The sequence below is a fragment of the Sinohyriopsis cumingii genome, chromosome 15 (genome assembly GCF_028554795.1).
Source record: "Sinohyriopsis cumingii isolate HCF-2022 chromosome 15, ASM2855479v2, whole genome shotgun sequence".
Lineage (NCBI taxonomy): Eukaryota > Metazoa > Mollusca > Bivalvia > Unionida > Unionidae > Sinohyriopsis > Sinohyriopsis cumingii.
Window position 1 is genome coordinate 67,659,382 of NC_142975.1, and position 21,748 is coordinate 67,681,129.

At 39.8% G+C, this 21,748-nt stretch overlaps 1 protein-coding gene across 1 annotated transcript; it reads right to left on the reverse strand.

The window, feature by feature from the left end:
• Positions 1–993: 993 nt before the first annotated feature.
• On the reverse strand, positions 994–21,401 carry LOC149781997 (uncharacterized). Its single transcript, XM_089933400.1, has 2 exons — positions 21,248–21,401; positions 994–2,580 (listed from the first exon to the last, which is right to left on the reverse strand). The coding sequence occupies exon 2, from the start codon at positions 2,578–2,580 to the stop codon at positions 1,078–1,080; it is 1,503 nt and encodes a 500-aa protein (XP_089789526.1). The 5' UTR covers positions 21,248–21,401; the 3' UTR covers positions 994–1,077.
• Between the last annotated feature and the right edge of the window lie 347 nt (positions 21,402–21,748).

Below are 21,748 nucleotides of genomic sequence, written 5' to 3' on the forward strand. Positions count from 1 at the left end.
ACATTCCTCCTCCGTGTGGGTGGGTAACTTCTATGGAGCTGCTCTTCCACTAGAGTTGTTCGTTTGTTCACTCTACAACCATTTTTCATTCAAGGGGATGAGGTACCTATGAATATTACTCATTTTCTACTACGGATTGTGCATCCTTATTCATTTGCACGAGTTCTGTAATAGTCACTAAATGACCACACAAGTTTCATAATCATTTCAGGGCTATTGTAACAGGCTTCGACATTTATTACTGTCCATCATCAGTAAATACTTTACAAATAATGTTTTCTATTTGAAGGAAAGTATAAATTCCGATTCTACTTTAAAATATTTGCAAAATATTAATTACCAAAAAGGTTGGCCAAACTCAAGTCGGATTAATCAGTGCAAACGGCTTCTGAGCTATTAAGCCGACAGGAAAATGTCACGGGCAGGTTAGTTAAGGTAGAACGGATGGAAATAAAAATTACATATACCCCCTTTTTGCCCCCCCCCCCCTCCGGCCATGTTTCGGTCCAAGACAACGCGAAGCCCGCGTGTAATATTTTCTTCTAAATAAAGCTAAATAAAGAAAAGAATTACAAAGCGAAATATAGCTCTAGGTGTCTAATTTCCCTGTAGAAAAAAAAACCTGGACCCACTTTTTTGTTTGGGGTGGGGGTGGGGCTGGGGGAGAGACTTCTCTGGAACACCGTCATATTTGGATCTACGCTGTTCACAATGCACGTTAAACACGGGTACATACATTAGTTTCTATAATTAGTGGTATTATAAAGTGTGTTGCCGCCGAGGAAGGGACTGCTGCGTGTTTGTTTTGTTTATTTGTTGTTTGTTTTTGTTTTGTTTTGTTTTTACCCTCCTGATTTATTACTACATTGCATGGAATGGTTTTCTCTTTAATATAAAATCTTAACAGATGAAAAACATTTCTAGGCTACGATTTTGAGTTTTACGTAACCCCAAGCTAATAAAGGATAAAGATATGAGAGAGAAAAAAAGCGCTAAACAGAGAAAAATGTTGCTTTATTCAATAGGAAATAAAATCTTCGTGGAAAATATAGGCATTCTGTGGATGAAAGCTATACTCTAACGGGACTTCCTGTAAATAATGTACGTTAGGGCAGCAGTTGCGAGAATGGCAGCTGGAACCAGCAACAAAGGATACGACCAATGATAAGGCCAATGCCCGGATTGTTCAGATTGTATGCCCATTTTACCGGTGTCTTCCTTATTTACGCTTGGCGAGGTTTGTGTTGAGTTTGCGGAGGCAACGTTATCCTCGCGTGCTTTTGGCGAGGTCTGTGTAGCTGTTGAGGCACATGATAATACATATTTTGTATTTCTGCCGTGTATTTCACCGGAGAACATTTCCAGTTTGTTAGAATTTTCTTTTGAATCTCTTGAGAATGAATCTCCACTTCCATTTGATGCACCAGTTACCGATGGAACACCTTCGCCAATCCCTTCAGTCAACTCTGACGTGATTTCAGTTGCCTTGTTACTGTAAGAAACTAATGATGTTGACTGGGTTGAAACATGATTGTTAGCAGACACTGGCAATTTAAACTGTTTATCAGTCTCGTGCGATAATTCGCATGTTGGCGACACCATTGTTTCTCTCCCAGTATACATTTTCGATGCTGCTTGAACTGTACCTCTCAACAAAACCGATGGTTCGTTTTTCTTTGCCACTAATGGTGCCGGCTGATTCATCTTTCTTTTCTCCACTGACGCGTTTGGTGTGATGGGAATATGTTTATTACCAGAAGCTTTAACATTTGACTCTTTCCCAACTGGTATTTCTAGCGTAGAAGGAATCTTTTTGTCGTTCATTCTGTACATCTCTAATATGGCTGGAGTCTGCTCTTTTCCATTCGATATATTTAGCATCAACTCCTTTGAGTGTCCATTTACAGCAGCAGCAATTTTCTCAAAATGTATTTCTGGGGTAGCTGCAACATCTGCATCCTTCTCTCCCATCTCATCTGATGTCAGAGAAACGAACTCATTTTCCTTTATTACTTTTGCTCTAAAATCTTCTCTGTTTATATCTTCTGCACCATTCACATGTGAGTTTAATGAAATCTGGTTTCCGTTCTCACTTGGTGTTTCCGCCAACATTCCTGATGATAGTGGAACCTCACAGACCGCATCTCTCAATTTATTTGATGTGGATGTGCCTCGCTGGTCACTTTCTTCTGGCGATGAAAATGACTCTGTTTCCAGTGACTTGGTTGACTCTACAAGTCCTTCCTTTTGAGAAAGTATGTCACACTGTTCTCCATCAAACTGTGTTGAAATAAGAGAGCACGTGTCTGGCACTAAAAGGGTTCTGTTATCCCTGACCTCCCATTGGAGGACTTTGTTCCTATGTTTGTCGTATACAACCCATTTCCATTCCAACTGAGTGCCGGATATCATGCGGAATGATGCCTCCCAGCTATCTTCCCCAATTTCTGTGGCAAAAATGGGTCGAGATTCGTCCCATGCTCCGGTAATCTCGTGTGATCCCAGAATGCCTAGGCATCGTCCATCTTTTTGGGGGATTTTGAACCTTGTTCGAAGCTTCAACAAGCAAATCTTCGGCATCTGAAATAATAATAATAATACCACTACTACTACTACTATTGTTATTATTACTACTGCTGTTGCTCCTGCTATTATTATTATTATTATTATTATTACTACTACTAATAATAATAATAATAAGAAGAAGAAGAAGAAGAAGAAGGAAAAGAAGAAGAAGAACAGTCCCTCCAAGAAAGTGACACTATACTGGTCGAAAAGGATTTCCAAGAATTTATTATAAGACCATTTCTTCATTTTACCTGCTGGGTGTTAAAACCATATTTAATATTTCTGAGCAATAATAAGAATTTTCAAATTTATTGTCATGGTAGCTATAATGGAACTAAAATAGACACAAGTTTCATTCAGGATCACTGGACATCATCAGATATATTTGGTTGAAATCCCATGCGAATATTACCAGCCATTCAGTACGAGTAACGATAATAGAGGTCTGCGCCTTGGTGGCCAAATTTATTGTCATGGTAGCTATAATGGAACTAAAATAGACACAAGTTTCATTCTGGATCACTGGACATCATCAGATATATTTGGTTGAAATCCCATGTGAATATTACCAGCCATTCAGTAGGAGTAACGATAATAGAGGTCTGGGACCAACTAAACACTTTTTACACGTTATTTGGTGAAAAGCCCATGTCGATATAAACATTTATCTAGAAGTAGCCATAAACAAATTTTCTAAATGGCAATCACGGCTGCCACGTTGGATGTAAGATTGACATCATTTTAATATGGGACTTAATATCATAAACAGACTTCTAGTTGAAACTCGATGTCGGCATAACATTCCGGTGAGCCGTTGAGGAGAAGTTGTCACGACAAGATTTTCAAGATGATTGTCGTGGTGCATAGACTGGATATCGTAATGGTGCAATTTTTGGACCAAGTAATAATTATAGGGTGCAAACCCTTTGTTGATAAACTTTCCGATTAGATGGAGCAGAGTTACAATGCTCAAGATGTCTGCATGATGGATATAATGGATGCCAGATTGGCACCATTTTTATTTATGACCCGCTAGACATCATGAAACATCTTTCAGTTACAACCCCATGAAAATATGTCCATCCATTTAGGATGAGAAACAATAACACGATTTTCAAGATGGCCGCTGTTATTTGAATTAGATATCCGAGCTGCAAAATTTTCATTTCTGAACAAACAGACGTAATAAGACATCTTCAGGGAAGCAACAAAAACACGACTTTCAAACCTACGGCCGTGGCGGCCATACTGGATACCAGATCGACACCATTCTCATTCAGGACCAACTAGACATCACAAGAAGTCGTTCAATGAAACCTCCATGTCAATATGACTTTCCATTTAAGAGGAGTAGCGATATAACGATTTTCAAGATGGTTGCGTGGCTGATGATAACACATTGGACGTCAGATCGACGACATTTCCATTCGAACCATTTAGACATCATAGAAAGTCTTCTGTTGAAAACCCCATGTCTATATGACTTTCCATTTAGGAGTAGCAGCATTAACACAATTTTCAAGATGGCTACTGTGGCGGCCATATTGGAAGTCCAAGGAGCACCATACCACTTTTGATCAGCCATACAGAGATGAATTAGTGTTAAAAGTTTCCTGGCAATGTATCCAGTAATTTAGGCAAAGTAGCTATAGGAAACTTTCTCTAACAGACAGAAGGACTCCAGACGACGGACAACCATCTAACCCATATTATTATTATTGATATTATTATTATTATTATTATTATTATTATTATTATTATTATTATTTAATGAAAGTTATGGATATCATAATCTTATTAGTGACTGCCTTTATGAAAGATTTATCACAACATTGGAAATGAATGGTCTCTGAAGAAAAGCGATTGCATAAGTTGATTCAATCATTAGGTACCATGGACAACACAATTATAGTTGCCAAAAGCAGGTACTGATGACCTTTCATTACTTATGGTCACTGTATTATTGTACAAGTAAAGCTTAAAATAGCTAGAAGTCTGCTACAAAGGAACAATATTCCAACGATATTATTTGTAATTCCTATCCCGTCTCATTGTATGAATGAATAGGAAGAGTTGCCTGACATTACGCAACTTTTATAAATCTCATATATTTTATATATTATAAAAGACAGCTCCAGATCAAAATGTGTGGATGTGTGTAATGTGTGATATGGAGTTTTAACGTAGCTTTAACAATTTTTTTTAGTCATATTGTACAATGCATACCATCCTGACAGCAGGCTGACCAGTCCTAACACTAATCTCTTAATACTGAGCGCCTAGCAAGGCAGTTGTAAGTATCAATTTTTATAAATCTTTGGTATGACTCGGCATGGATTCGAACCCGCGACCTCCCGCGTCAGATAAGAATGTATCATATAATTTTACACCCAACTTTCAAATTTAATGCAAAATAATTGATTAGGAAAAGGACACTGATATGTCCCCCCTACTGTTAACCGAGAAAATACAATAGAATTCTGCGACAGATGTGTTGTTTTATACCTATGTTTCAATTGCAAATATTTCGTTATTCTACATCTAATGCAGCCATGACGATATTATTTTACCCGTGCCACCAGTCGTACGGTTTACTGTTGGAGTGGCTCCAAAAACAAATCCGACTGGTGTGCCTATAATAGTCAATGTAATTCCCGCCACGTTGGCCGCCGCAGCGATTCTGCGAATAGCATCTACGAACATACACATATGCTTGTGTTTCTCGAGCAGCGCTGTTGGTGATTCATCTCGCAGCTGTTGTTCTGCTTCGAGTATATTTCGCGTTGGTAACACTTAGTGTCTATCATAATTCTTCTTTAAATAATGTAATTGCAAGGTATATTTGCTCGACATGCTGGCCTTGATCTGGTGAAAGATGCACATGTACTTCTAGCCAATTACTCTTTTCACTTGCACAGCAGTTACAGGCAAGTTTTCGGCGATTGCACTCTCTGGGTGCCTAGCACCACGTTCATATAGAACTCTAAGGACTGCACCAGTGCGTCAGGTCTTAAATGATGTTCACGTCTTGGTCCAAACACTGGTACCCGAACAAACGCGTACTTGTTGAATAACAGTCGAGATCTTTCTCTTCTTTGTTGAGTTAATGCTGGTTGAATACAATCGTCGGGGAATCGAATGAACGTGGAATTGACGGTGAATCCCATTTCGTCGTTGTAGAAACAATCCATGGGTTCCTGGTTGTGCTTTACGTAACTGAGTGTTTTCATGTGTTAATACTATAACACCAGGCTGACCAAAAGTTGGTATAGGTACATTAGAGTGATACCAACGGTTGATTTCTATTTAGCCTTTAAAAATAATATATTTCATTGTATATGCGGGTTAGTTAAAGCCACTCTGACGCTGAAAATCGTTGACAATAGGCATAAAATCACCGTCAAAGTTGGCATCACTGGTTAGCCGATGTAACACACCGTCGGCAAATTCCGCAACCTCGTATGTATGTATGTATGTATGTATGTATGTATGTATGTATGTATGTATGTATGTATGTATAAGCCTAATCTTACAAATAAACACCGGGGGCCCCGAGTGGCCGAGTGGTCACTGCCATCTCACCTGTCTGCGTGGGTTCGAGTCTCGGATGTGAGAAAGCTTGCAAGTAGCTTCTCGTGGGTCGGTGGTTCTTAACGAGGTTTTCCCGAATTCTTCCTCCACCATTAATACTGGCCGCCATGTATGGCCTATCGTGTGTTGAAAAATGGCGTTAAACCCGACAGCAGCAACAACAACAACAACAAATAAACACCATAGATGGTTAAGCACTCGAATGGAACCAAGTTAATTCCTTTAAAATGAATTTCATCTGCGAAGACATATGATCTTTATGCTGTAAATATTCATGTTTTTTATGCTAAGCAGTGAATTACTTGATTTTCTAATTAAAATAATATTGATATTTCACTGTAATATTTTTTCACTACAGGAACTACTTTTTTGGGTCAGAACATACTTACCTCCCTTTGATTTTGCACCTTGAGGGCGCTCACCAGTTAATATGTACTTTTGAGAGAGTGACGTATGTAAGGTGAAGTAGTTCGCATTTAAAACATGCACAGTGGAGAGAATGTTTTCATACCTCTATGCTACATTAATGTAATGTGGATGATATTTCTTTAGTTATTGTACTTTTGGAAATTTTACATGATTTAAGCACACTGCTAACTAAAATGACTGCTTCCTTGTGTTAAAAAATCAGCCTGAATTAGTCTAATGTACACTATACATAGCAGATATTAAAATAGGGAAAATGAATTTTGCCAGACTAGACAATACCAACTTCTGAAAGTGCAATGAATGAATTACCAAATATATAAAATGTAAAAAAAGTTATCGGCTCCTTTTTATACAATTTACCTCTGAAGTTCAGGAAGTGAAAATGGCCAAGTAGAGCAAGCACTTTTTTGAAAGGTGCACATCTGGAGTAAGGCCAAGCTGTATACTCTATAACTCATATTACACCCATCAATCATATGCCAAAATAAAGGGAATTAAATGTTCTTTGAATTATACCTATAGGGCCGGAGCCAGACCCGGCCAGACTATCTGGCGCCCTAGGCAAGGTTAGATTCTGGCGCCCCCCCCCCCCCCCCACCACCACCAGGAAAATATCAATTTCAAAATTTATAAACAATATGTTTTTTTTTTAAAAATGCGCCCCCTGAAATCAGAGCCCTAGGCGGCTGCCTAGTTTGCCTATATGGTAGCGCCGACCCTGTATACCTGAGATATACAAGGTCTTTTTGAAATAGCCAGTATAACCAGTGAGGAAAGCCGGGGAAATTCTTTTTCTTTAAAATCCTAACCCTATGCAAAATACAAACTGTAGAGCGCCACCTTAGCAAATTAATAATTAATAATTAATTATTTGCAGATTAATAATCCCTGTCTGTTATCCTTGAAACTTGTAGTTTGTTATTCTGGAAATATCAGTTAATTTGTATCAACCTGATGTGGAACTAATTTCGTGCGCAGGTACATATAGCACAGAAGAACATATACGGTAAACAGCTGACATTACCGTAAAAAAATCTGCTAATTCACTGTGTCACATACTTTAGGTAGCCAACGTATGTGAGCATAAAATAAAAAGAATATTTGCTTGAAACGAGTGAATAACGGATACATTTCATCTCGTGGGTGAAAAACTCTAGTATTTTCACGAACGGCTTCGCTACATCAATGTAATTTTTTATTAATGCAATCAACAAACCAGCGTCTTTGATTTCCGCCTTTCGTAAGTTTCAGGAACAGCGCCTTACATCATTATAACAAGATCTAGAATGTTCACGTTACATGTTAGCAAATTTCCAGCTTGATCTTCAAAAATCAGATGCTCGTCCGGGTCAACATGAACAACAACCTGGAAGGTGAACTCAACAAGTCCACGTTGGTGCATACCTGGTCTGATTCATATCAGCGTCGCATTTTTCAAATTATTAAGCGTACATGAATGTAAAATTACTAAGCGTTTGCGAGGTTGGTGAATGCTCGAATGCACACAACCCATTAACAAAAATATGTCTACATATCGAACCGACTATTCTGTTTTGCAACGGCAGTGTTGAATAAAGCAGAGTTAGAAAACTTTGTTTCCTATGTACATAATCAAGAATTTCAAGTGATGGTGTAAGTCCGTACAGGTCAAAATATAAAAATGTCGAGACGTACCTAATACGCTCCATGTCCTGTTGTGAAATCTAGATTGATGATGCCGCTTTCCCACTTGCGGAGAATTATCAATGCAAGTTCTTCTCGCACAAAGACACATCGGAAATGTTTGAAGGACTTTATCATCGCAAGAGAATCAAAACTGGCTAAGGGATGGTTCAACGGAGGGGTCACAACCAAAGAATATGGTACCATGTCTGTGCTTGAAGGAAAGGGGATGATCGAGGAGCTTGTCCGGTCTTTATTCGTTCACTAGACTATTCGTCCTCGAGAGGCTCCGCCTCCCATGGCCTTTTTCACAGGAATCCCAGATGCAGTTTCGACAAACCCTAACCCAACCGCTTTTGCAACCGCAGGAACTGCAGCTGCTTAGAGCGTTGGAAAGACCGCGAGAAACAGAAATATTTCACAAGTCCTTTGCTTCTTTACCACCCATAATTTGGACAGTTTTAATTCACCGATGTGTTTTTCGCTTGGCCGTATTAAACTGATTAAGTTGTGTTTACGTCAACCACATGGGAATAAGCCTCAATATAACCCGCAATCATTCCATATTGCGCTCTTTATTTTTGCAAGCTGCTTTGGGCTAAGGTCAACCGTAACTAAAAGATAGGACATTAATATCTGAAAACGTAACAGGTATAATTATTCAACAGGCTCGTCAAGGAGACTAAATGGACCATCTGTACCCGCCACCCCGACAGAAACATATGAGAATTACAGCAATGCATCTGTATCCACTTGTGACGTTGGTAACGTAGGCGATAATGGTCCCACCTATATGTACATGAAATTACATGTCAACCACCGACTACTTAAACAACTCCAGGTGTTCAAATGAAAAGTAATAAAACAGATACAACGTACAAATAATCTGCATAACCGTGTCAACGTACTGATGTCGGTCCATGCACGACCATAGCTTGAGGAATGCACGTGGAACTAGATTGTCTAGGAAGTTATGCAGAATTTCTTCGGAGGGTCCCTGATGACCGTTTTACCGCAAAGAAACATCAAGCACGCTGCGTTTGTCGAATATCATAGCATTATTATCTTGTTTACCTTCACGATCCATACTTTGAAACATCTAATATAAGCACGTGTTTTTGGTACGGTATGACCATGTTGGGTACTTATTTGCTAAAGAGCCTCCATCAAAAAGTTTTCGGCGATCGATCAAAAATCAAAGGTGAAAATTAAAATTATGAAACGGTACATTTTATACATTATTTGCAGCAATACGGGGCTCTCGTATTATATGAAGTAATTATGAAATATCACAGACCGGCCGGCAGACTTCGTATAATTTACACTGTATGTGGCGAGTCCGATAATCGTCGCAGCAAGCCAACGTTGTCGAGAATCGACTCAATTTCCTTTCTGTAGATGGCATAACGTATGTTGCGAAAAAACGCTACAATACAATGGTTAACATTGCAGGGTAATCGTTATTCTTCACCTGCATCAGTGTTCCATCGACTTACAAGGAGGTCTCTCATGGAAGCAAAACCAGAGCCATGAGATGCACATGTAATTCTAATTTTGGCTCATCAGAGGTCCTAGCAAGGTACGAATAATACTGAAAATCTTTTGTTATGCAATCTAAAAACACAGGCGCACTCATGGAAAACGCGGAATCGGGTTTATTATTTAATTGGGCCATTGTTGATACTGTTTTCGTCTAATACTTGCAAGACAACCGTAATCCGCTTTCCGTTATCAAACTTGCAATAGCTAAATCAACTATACGTTTCTGATGATTAAACTGAACAAAGCTGACATTGTTTCTGCTGATGGAAGTGTAATATTTTTAGGTTCAAACTTTGGTTGCCGTGTTGCTAATTGTCCTAGTCGATTTCGAATAGACTGAAGCACCTGGAATGCCAAAATTATGTAATCGATCGGCAGCAAATTCTTTCATGCTATCAACGACTAGCATTGCAACTTGTTTAGCAACTGATGCAGCGCGCGAAGACAAGGCTACGAGCACCAATGGTGCGCCTCTAAACATATACGAACGGCATCATCAAGGCCATTTCCGTAAAAGTAACATAGACGTTTGACAACATTCTCTCCGTTGCGCAAGTTGAAAATGCAAACTACTTCACCTTACACACACTCAAATGTTCAAAATATCCGTAAATCGCCTACATCTCCAACCAGACAGCTAAGGAAAATGAAGTCTCAGCTGAGCCCGAAAAATCAGTTGAATTACTCTAAAGTACACTATCGTAAACAGTTATTAAACTAGGGAAAAATTTATTTGGAAAACTAGGAAATACCAGTTTCTGAAAGTGCAATGAATGAATTACAAAATATATAAAAAGTAAAGAAGTTATCGGCTGTTTTTGACAATTTACCTGCAACGATGCTAGCTCAATCTAAAGTGTGCGATTTTGCCGCCCGGTGATTGATGTAGAAAAAGTCACATACAATTCTGGTTCGTGATCCAGGTAACGCACGGGGTTGTGTCTGCAACGATACGCTGCACTGCAACATTAATTTTGCGAAAATCGCCTCAGACATCACCATCGGTGTGTTTGCTGTATACATCATGGGTGTCTTCAGCAAGTTCATGCATCAACAGGTCTATGTTGTTGGGGAGTAACAGCTGAAAATCGATGTGGCCTCATTAATTTCTTCTGGCGCGTTGATACCCACACGAAATGGCCCGTCTAATGTTTCCAACCGATCTCTAAGGTCAGTCGGGTCACACATTCCACCAAGCCTTTTTCCTTCCTGTTTTTGTTGCTCAATCAACCCTTTTAGTGCTTCTTCTTCGATGGAACAAACGTTTTGTTCCAGTGTGGGCGCAGGAGGTGATGCACGATTTATATGCTGACACGGGTTGTTTGTGTGTGTGTATGTGCAAGTTTGTTAAGAAATGGCTCTCGAAGCACTTCTAATAGTTCTTTTCGCGTAGCTTCGTGTGAACGGACAGGTCCGAGTGTGGCTGCCACCTCAGTTTCTTGAGTTGGTGATGTAGCATGGGGAACTCGTATTGCCTGAAGTCGTTGTATCAAATCTTTAAACATTTCCTGGCTTTTACAAGCCTTTTCAGCTTCAGCTTTATCTAGTCTTTCATAATAGTCAAATAGCGGTGGCTTGTTTAAAGCCATTAAATTCCTTACCCACTTGGCCTATACAGCAAATTCATTCTTTGTTAGAGTGTGGGACACAAGATTTCTCTAGTTGTTGGTAAAATAAGCCCTGCATCCATGGAATTTTCAATGATCCACTGGTAACCATCTTTTTAAAAATGTTGCTTCGGTGATCTCATCATTTACTCTTACACGGGCCGTGGATGATTCTTCAGAGCCGCATTGGCTTCTGTGTCAAGTGTATTATTGTTACTTTAAATATCATCAACTTTGGGTTCAAGTTTTTTTCGATTTCTTGCTGGATTTCCGCCATCGCCTCAGGTAAGCGTTCAAGAACCTCTGCGGTTGCCATCGTGGCACGTTGGGCTGTCTTAACAACAGGACCCGGTTTATCTTCTTTTCCCATCAACGTCGCCGTTGTTCTCGTAACTGTCCTTATCTCTTCAGAGGTTTCGCGCGGTGTTTTGAGCAGTGGTACAAAGGTTTGCTCGAAGCCCTAGTTAGTTCTTCCCGTGCAGTTTGTTTCAACTGTAACATATCGTTGACAATTTTGAGGCCGCCTATAACATAACAAATCAGCTTCTGGTATTCTCGAGCAGCTTTGCTCCCCATACTCCGCAACGACATCACCAGCAGGTTTTGACATAATTATCATAACTGTTTAAGTGATCATGTCAAAACCGGCTCGGTACTTGCGTAGTCCACCAATAAAGTCAATAACGAGGAAACTATACGGCTCCATGGTGGTCATCGCAAACATATTACGAAACATCTCACGAGTCTAATGAATGTGTGAGAGGTCATGCGCGTCAATGCCACGAACCATCGTCAAGTTACAGTTGTCCTGAATCACTTTTGACACGTGTGCATATATTTGCATGATACAGATCACGTCTGTGATTCTGTGTCAACCGCGGAAAATATTCTCTAGCGGGATTTTCTTGGCGTTCAAGCATCACATCATCGAAGAGGACAAGAATATTCTCACTCGCATCAAGGTCGTCAAAGGTAGGAACTTAATCGATTGTGGAAGAGAAATCAACAGTGAAAGATTGTCATCATGGTGACGACTGATGTGCTACTTTAAAATATCTTACTACATCATAACTCGTTGATCGTATGCTGACGGCGATACAACCGATCCCACGATAAACATCTCAAATATCATATTTAACAACAGTTGAGGTTCCACTGATCCGGCGGGCCCAATAACCAATGCACGAACTGAATTTAGAAACATGTCACCGTGCTTGACTTCGTTAAGCGTTGCCTGCACGGAGAAATTTATGTCGGATTTTCTCTTTCGTTATGCCATATTCAATATCGTCCTGCTGTATAACTCAGTCATGTCTTCATATTGTGTGATGTGCCGCAAGAAAACTCGTACACGTAATGGCAAAGCCGCGACCGCCTAAAGTTGTATTTGATGTGGATAAACAGATTCACATTCAATAAAAATGTCGTTGGCGGTGATCTCGATACTGCATTAACAAGGCTACACAATGGATCAAAAAACCCGGGGAAAAAGCACATCTGATTCCCCCTGGGACTTATACACAATTATTGCGAGCATGGTACACGGCTGAATATACTACTCGATTCTAATAACCTGACGAAGCATGGAGAAGTGTGTGTAAACCGCGTCGATGCTGCATGTTACCGACGTGATATTGCTTATAAAGCATCAAATTGTATCCGTGCTCGTCCTCATGCCATTATAAATCATATCAGTGAATAAAAAGACGATCAATCGCACACTCGGAGAAAGAATCGCTACATGGATCATCAAAGGTGATAAGAAGCCAGGATTCTCACTGGAGGTAAAGCAGTTGATATAATGAAACTAGCCGCGATCTACTACAGTCCACGCAGTTATTCGAAAGGTGAAGTTGCTGTTGAAAATGTCACCTTCTTTTTGTTGTTGAGTTAATTATAGTGGCGTGCGCACAATTGTGCATGTGCCACTTTTTTCTGACTGCACCGCAGCCTGCTATTTGTTCCTTGGGAAGGGAATGGTGCCACCTCCCCCAGGCTTTTATGGGTTCAAGGAACCCTGATAGTTTGGCCTCAATCCGTGGGTCCATAAAGGTCCCTTACAGCTGAATGGTTGGCTGTCATTAGTGGGAGGGAGAGCTCGGGAACTGGCCTGGTTGCTTTACATCGCTGGTTTTCTTGTTGCATTTGCCTGGTGTTTCTTGCCTATTTTTTTTCTCAAAATGTTCTAAAAAGGGGGTGGGTGTTCTATGCTGTTTATAGAGGCTGGTTAAACAAGTGTTGTGGCGAATTTACCTACCAACCAACAAAAAAATTCCTGTAGATGGTTTGATGTGAGGACTCCCACTGAAGTTGTAAGGTTTATATTCTGGTTTTGTCACACGATCGTATACGTACTAATATACAGATATTCATTAACTATCGCGGATGTTGCCAACATAAATAAGGAAGCAAGGTGACTGCACAACCACCCATGTCCGCGTACACATCAGTGATGGCTATATGCATAAAAAACGAATCGGTGTTCTTTGGATAACAATTTTACATGATCTCCGTAACGCGGTTTGATATTATCATAATAAAACTCGTACATGAGCAATATGGATAAGTTCAGCACTGACGCGTCAATGTAGACATGCTTTGTCAGGTTTAGTTTTTAATTTCATTTTTACTGTGTACAGCAACGAGTCCACCGTCGAAGATCTTTCGAGACTCGAATGCCAGTCAGAAATAAGTCTTCGAAGCCTGTCTAGTTCACTATCGCGTACAAGGTCGACGAGAATACGTTTCCGAAGATTCTCCATAGTCTTGTCGAACACACATCGTTCATGGGTTTGAAGAAATCTTTCTCAAACTCTTTCTTGGCTTTTGTACGCAGATCCGTATTCATTTCAACGTACGGTGTCATCAATGCGCTCTGACGAAACCCAAGCATCCGACGGATTCGTAACACACGCAAACCCCATCTCAGATATATCTGCAAATTACGTATGTGAACTACATAGTTGTTTTTAATTCTCAGGTTCGATACTAGCAATGTACATTCACAATGATACAGTGACAGCCACACGTGTGGCAGTGACAACGCTTACGGTGCTAGCGAATAATCACCATGGCTGATGTGAAGTTAGTCTGGATACTCCAGGTCAACTTCATAAAAGTATCCGATATCACATTTACCTTTATACGTGTGAATGAGAAGGGAAGCTTCGACGACATTTAACCCTCTGAAATCCGCCAACAGGCATATCCTGCTTCATTTCTCAATGTTATTCAAGATATACCGTCACGAAGACCACGTTCAACAAACAAAGCTGTGTCGGTGAATAATTCCAAATCAACCTTGGATTTTGACAGCAACGTATCTGGAGCTTTTCCCGGTGACGAAAAGTGGTGCTGAGAATCAAACTTGTACACAAGCGTAGATGTATCACGAAACGTCTCGAAGACATCTGCGAGCAGAAGAAGCAAATATATTTTCAAATAACGATCGTGATCGTCGAAAACCAAATGTTGACCAGACCTTTCTGCATGTTCATAGTCGCTGCTGAGACTCCTTTCATTATTAAGAAGCCATCATACCCACGCATGTTATGATGCGCCAAAGGATTTGTATTGTGTTTGGGTAAATTCGCAACTGTACACTTTGTGCGTCACCTCTATACATACAAGCAATGTGACAATGGTCATGTTGTTTTCGTTAGTGGAGCTAAAATCGCGAACACAGATCCAACAATGAGTGGCCACGGATAGAATCCCGAATATTATGGTTAGTCAAAATCATGTCCACGATGCAGAAGATCTCGTCTGATGAATTTCGCCGTAACCTCGAGCGATTTAAGAAATAACTTCAACAGAGTCATGGTCAATATACAATAATGGTGACTTATTTTACCCGTCGCATCTGACTACAGTATAATAAATCCGTATGGAACTTGTTTAGTGATGTGCGTTGAATTTGACTGACCGTCTGATGCTTCCACCCTACTGCTAAAGCATCCGCGTGGATGTTATATGGTAGTTTCAGTTTTCGTTTTACCGCTGTAAATTGCAGAATGTTTTTACAAGGTTCTGGCATGTTAGTGCGCTGCGGCTTTTCACTGATTCCACAGCAGTAAAGTCATGCTGATCAAGTAGCTGCTGGTTACTACATACTTGAATGTAACCTCCGCATGGAAATTTCTTACATTAGTCTTTACTAAGCCTGTATATTATTCGTTGAATATTTTTAATCCACGTGTAATGATAAAATCACTGTAGACTGTGCAACGTTACCAAATGAATATTAATCTGTCTGCATGTGTGTCTTGGTTGCCGGTTAGGCTGCAGGCATGCGTTCTAAATAAATACGATAACAGCGATGCCAGGATTCAGTCGTTCAAACTTACCGATGTCACTGACTCTGACTTGTTTGGTAAAATTTAAGTTACCGAACTTGAGTTCACCCAGATGTGATTTATACTTTCAAGGTTGGTTTGTATTGTCGCTTGCGTAATACAACGCAGACAAGAGCGCCCATTCGAAACATCGATAGTCATCATTTCTTAATTTACAACTGCACGCTGCGAGCACCGCTATAAATCCATGGATTTGTGATTGCAGATGCATCGTTAAGTGGACTAATCAAATACACACAGATAAACATGTGCGATGTAATGTTGATATGACTCCTGGGCGCATTTCTGATAGGCGTTTTACCTGGTCTTTACCTGGAGCGTATCACTCTTGGACGCATCTTTGAAAGATGTTTTACCTGATCTTTACCTGACCACGGGATAATTACACGATAATCTTGTAAATCAACACGACGTTTATTCAACTCTAATTCAGGTACCTGTAATTGTCGTGCTTTTGCGACAGCATAAGCAGCATTGGTAAGTGCAGTACGGCGACGGCATTCTTGTTCATCACCAACTACCTGTGATATTTCAGCCCATTTTGTGCATGTAGGTCTTGATATAATACTACAGTTGACCGTGCTACTCTGGGTGGGGGAGTGCTAACACTACAAATATTTAAGCTTTACTCATACCCCTTGCGTTTCGTATCCCACACTGTCGCGTGAGTTGCCTCAGATGAATCACTTTCGGCATGTCTATATACATATATGAGGAAATCATTGTTTAAATTGAGAAAATTTTGTATTATTGCTTTGATTTTAGCGGGATTAGAAACTGCAATCACTTCAAACATAACTATTATTTCATCAAATCCTGTGTCTGTTTCTACAATGGCTTCATGTGCATCTATGATCATAAATTCGGTGAATCTTTGCCTGCCTGAGCAGTAATATTCGCAAACATACCCGCATGGCTGGCAAAGCTGATAACACGACTTTGCTCCAATACCACGTTTAATACATGCTTGTACACCGAGACCGACAAGTAGCGCCGTCAAACGTATTTTAAAGTTTCAAAGTGTCATATTCTTCCGCATAGTTCACGTTTCCCAATGCATACATCTTTACAGTGATTGGGTCCTAATGCCATAGAACTCTTTTTAGATACATGTAGCGTTATTTAACTGGGCCAAATACAGTACCATGTAGAGTAAGTTCTTCATTTTTGGTAATGTGTAATAATGTACTGGGATCTGGTAAATAGACGCTTAGTCAGAAAAATCGGAAATAAGCAAATCAATAAACTTATACAAAAATGGGCCTTAGTCGGTGTTGGTCCAGATCAGCTCAAATGATTCATCGCTAAGGACTGCGCCAACCCTCATATTACCGTTAGCAGCGTCAAATCCAACAATTCTAAACATTTTGGATTTATTTCTATATATGAGCTACTGTTTTAGCTTCATTAGACCTGTAAAGGAGTTCATATAATTTTGCATACTGGGATATCATTATATTATACTCAAAGTATTTTGTGATTGTCACGTTATAAGTAAGGAACAAAAGCCAGATTGCACATGTATATTCTAGACCCTGAGGCTAATTATTCGCTTCATAAATGTTGCGAGTGTCAGCCTTGCGAACAATGAGTATCAAAGCGATGTGTACACAGCTGGCCGGCCGGCTTATGTTACGATAGTGTAAGCCGACATCAAAAGGACGGGTGGGAAGCCAGTTGTATATAACATGGCCATAGGAACTTGTTACTGGCGCCTTATTTGGGTGCGTGCGATTCACAGGTAAGGGGCATGAATTGCCGGTGTTGGGCTCAAAGGAACATCAAGTGGGGGTCGTAAATCCACCCTTGACAGACTGCCGGGGAGGGGGCAATGTCTGCTAATTATGTAGACCATGGGTGAATCGACATCCACTCGGAATTGAGCAAGGAGTGGCCACCATTGGAATCGCAAGTTTAAATATAGTATCTTGAAACTAAACGTCAGTAGTCGCTAAACCATCTTGCGGGAATTACATAAGGAAGTTATAAGCTACTCCGACGTCATTCGAAATTGGCGGGAAACATTGTTATTCTGGGAATTACAAAGGAGCTTCGGACAGGAAGCTTTTAGGAACCGGAGGAGCTGTAGGAGTCAGAGAAGCACCAGAGGCGTAGCTATGATATTTTGCGCCCGGGGACGAACTATAAAACTGGCGCCCCAGCCCCCTCCCCGTTTAATCACATTTTTGAATATTACCCTTGTTTACTTATTATAATGTAACGTTGTAAGCCTCATTTTGGCTACCCTGTACCTTGGCGCCCGGGGACATATGTACCCCCCTGCCCCCCCCCCCAACTACGCCTCTACAGAGAAGGGAAATACTCTGGTACAGTTGGTCCCAAGTCTCTGGGAGACAAGAAAAGGAGAGAACGGAAGTGGAGGAAGTGGAAGGGTGAAGGACGTGGTTGTTGGACTGAAGGGGTACCGGATACCAGTCGAGAAATACTTCAGACGAGTAGAAACACAAGACAGGAGGAAAATCTATCACACTGTCAGATGATGAAACAGGCCGTCACTTGGTCGAGTGAAAGACGAGTGATAGGGTTTTGAATATTGAATTTCAGTGAGGAAGGACTATCTGTTATTGAATGGCATTAAATTTGTTGTTTATTTGAATTCCACCTTTTGTGTATTCAGTAATTTAACTGTCGGCATCGCTGACTGGGAGCTTTGCATCTCTATCACTATTTCAATTTCTAACAAAAACGAGCCAGAGTGGATCTTCTGTAATAATTAAAGATAATACTGGGAGCACCCCACCCCAACCTAAGGTAGTCTACGAGACCTTTACAGTGGTATTCATTATCGCTGGTGGCTTACTCAGTGTATTGGTCACTAGATTAGCTCACTGGCGACTCGGCTAACGTCAACGGTTTTAAGTTATCGTTAGATACGCTCATAAATACTCTCAAAATACTATACGCATTGATCTGTTATTTTTTCACCATTATATATATATATATATATATATATATATATATATATATATATATATATATATATATATATATATATATATATATATAGATAGATAGATAGATAGATGATAATAATAATAATAATAATAATAATATGAATGAGACACCTCCACTAATGTTGTACTAGTGGATTGGTATTCTTGATATTATAGGCACGCTACAGATTTTTAAATGTTACACATGCAATTCTTACGCTCAAACTAATGTGTGTAGTCCATATAAATTACAACGGTTCGAATACAACCGTAGATGAGACCTTAGCGTGCCAATGACAGACAAGAAGGCCCATAGGTTATTCAAGTTAAGCCCATCTCAAAGATTTATGCGTGCCTCGTACTCGTAACTGATCGACCATACAGATTGACTTCCATTTTCATGTACAACCAGCACGAGCATAGGCGTTTCCTCAATTATAATGAATAAAATTAACTTCCGCGACTTTGAGTCGAATTGATAATATTCTGATCAGCTGTATAACAGTAGCTCTTTAGGCCTCAGCAAACGTTTAGAAAGTAAATGAGAAAAATACCTCGTTAATGAAGTTAAGATGCTGATGAAAAATAAGTGTGCGCACCCACCCCGTAATAAGCCAATATGATTGCTACGCCATTTCGAATAAATATTTCATGACTTATTATACACAAATATAAAATGGTCAGTGCAATGGCAAGCATATACAGTATTGGAATAATAATTTTAGGTATCTCACATATTTGCTAGTCTTCCGTCAGCTGAAAAAAATTAGTAGCTTTCAACACGAGAATATCGATTATCTGGCTCTTGCATAGGGACAAGAAATGTACGATTCGTTTAAAAACTCAGAATTTATGCATTTCTTTACGAAGCATGTTTTTCATTTGAGAACTGGCAGGCAAAGAACGGAGTTTAATACATCTATATTGAAGAGCTATTCTCATTAGTTTTAAGACAATAACAGACTTATCTAGTCCTTACAAATATTGATCAGTCTACAACACTGCAGTCTAAATGTATGTTCAAAGATTGTGTATGTGATGCATTTCCACTCATGTCAAACGATGGTGGTCATGCAAATCATGTATGTACTCGCGCTGCACCAGCGTATTTACTTGTCACGTATACGGACGTACACGAAGTGGTATGACAATGGTTTTCTTGATTCCTGAACTAGCATCACTACCTTCCACCCCATATGACTTTCCTGCTGCATTGGCTCCTGTGGGCAATATTCACACGTGGGTATTTGCACGTGATATGAGAGCATAGTCACGGGAGATAAAAGGCTGTGACCTAGACCAGCAAGAAAATCTAAATCCGCTATTACCACACTACTCGTGACAGCTAAAATTACTCATATAATTCCACCAGTGTATTTCTGACACAACCAGTTTGGCGTGTACTCTAACGTTTAATGTATACGCAGTTTTTCATACATATTCCAATATGTATTAGGGTACATCCAATATTCCCGTAGTGTACAATTAAACTGTAATATGTAAAAACAGAACTTTCCCAGTCTCTATGACACCTTCTCATAAAGAATGGAATACTTGGCACGAAATGCGACATCTGTCCACCATTCGCGTGCATTCAACATGTACTCACCACTTATAATTTAGTATGACATCTAGTTTTATGTCTTTTCGGTATATATTTACATTGGTATGGGTGCATGAATCAAGTACATGCAGTGCCAATCCCATTGGACTGTATACAAGTAGATTTAGAAATAAAATGTACAACAAAAGAATACAGTCAAGTAAACCGTAAGTTTGAATTAAGATGGAAAATGGAAGGATCAGGGTCCAACGCTAGAGCAGTTTTACTAGCAACTGCTTTCAGAGGCTCATATTTTGAATCGGTGTGTAAGCGTGCAGAGAGAGAGAGAGAGAGAGAGAGAGAGAAACTGTTCGTGAATTATGAATGATATATTTGCCCTAATTATCTATATATCTATAAATACGTTGACGCAGTCACACTTCACTATTAAGCAACGGGTGGTACGTGGTCAAAGATAAAGTAAAGATGGAAGTGATAGGACAGTCAGAAGAGTAATGATAGGAAAGGCAGAAATAAGTAAAAGTGTGTCAGTGTACGTTTTCGTCCCTTCATACTCAGACCAATCCGGCTACCGTAGCGGCAATGAGATATGGAACCTCAACCGGCATAGCCCTGAGAATCACTAGGTCTTACTTGTAGCTGACTAGTTCATTAGAATGTGATTTTGGAAAGCTCCTGCTTGTGAGATTTGTTCCAAGTCCCTATTGTACATCGGAATTAGTGCAGTTATTCAATACTTCAACGCCAGTTAAAGAATGTGGCGTACCAACCGGTAGCACATCGGCTTCATGACATTGAGAAGGTTAAAACAACTCGCATAAAAATCAGTTATAACAATAACATTCAGGTTATAACCTGGCATTGATGTAGCATGCTTTACACTACCTCACTTATGTACATTAGTATGTATCAGATGAATTTATGGAAATTTATATGCACTATGATTAAGAACGATAATGGCTGACTGACACTTACCTGAGGTTTCAAATGTATAGCGCACAGATTCAAACTTTTCCCTAGCCTTCACCTTCAGGCAACAGTGCCTGCTCTGCCTGATTTAACGTTGCTATGTATATCGTGACGCTTTGCGGTAACGTGACGTCACGAAAATGTTGCTCGAGTTATATATACATATCCTTGGCCAACATTTTCGTATCTGATTAACAAAGGCAGAGTAACGTGTACATTGCGAACTTTCTTGGAGCCCTTTTGCGATGTATAATTTTTTACCAATTGCAGCAATAAAATATCTATAAACGAATGATATCATCGTCTTCGTCGTCAACATCAGTTTGACAGAGTAATAATAATAATAATAATTATTATTATTATTATTATTGTTGTTGCTGGTGTTGCTGCTGTTGTTAGAATCATGAACACTCAGCAGCAATAGAGGCAGTGCATATTGTGAAGGTTTTAAGTAGAGGGAAAGATCGGACATACTGCAAAGACATTGACTTAATAATCTGAAGTCTG

Excerpts from the sequence above, each read along its gene's own strand:
- LOC149781997 (XM_089933400.1), bottom strand. The coding sequence starts at position 2,580 with ATGCCGAAGATTTGCTTGTTGAAGCTTCGAACAAGGTTCAAAATCCCC.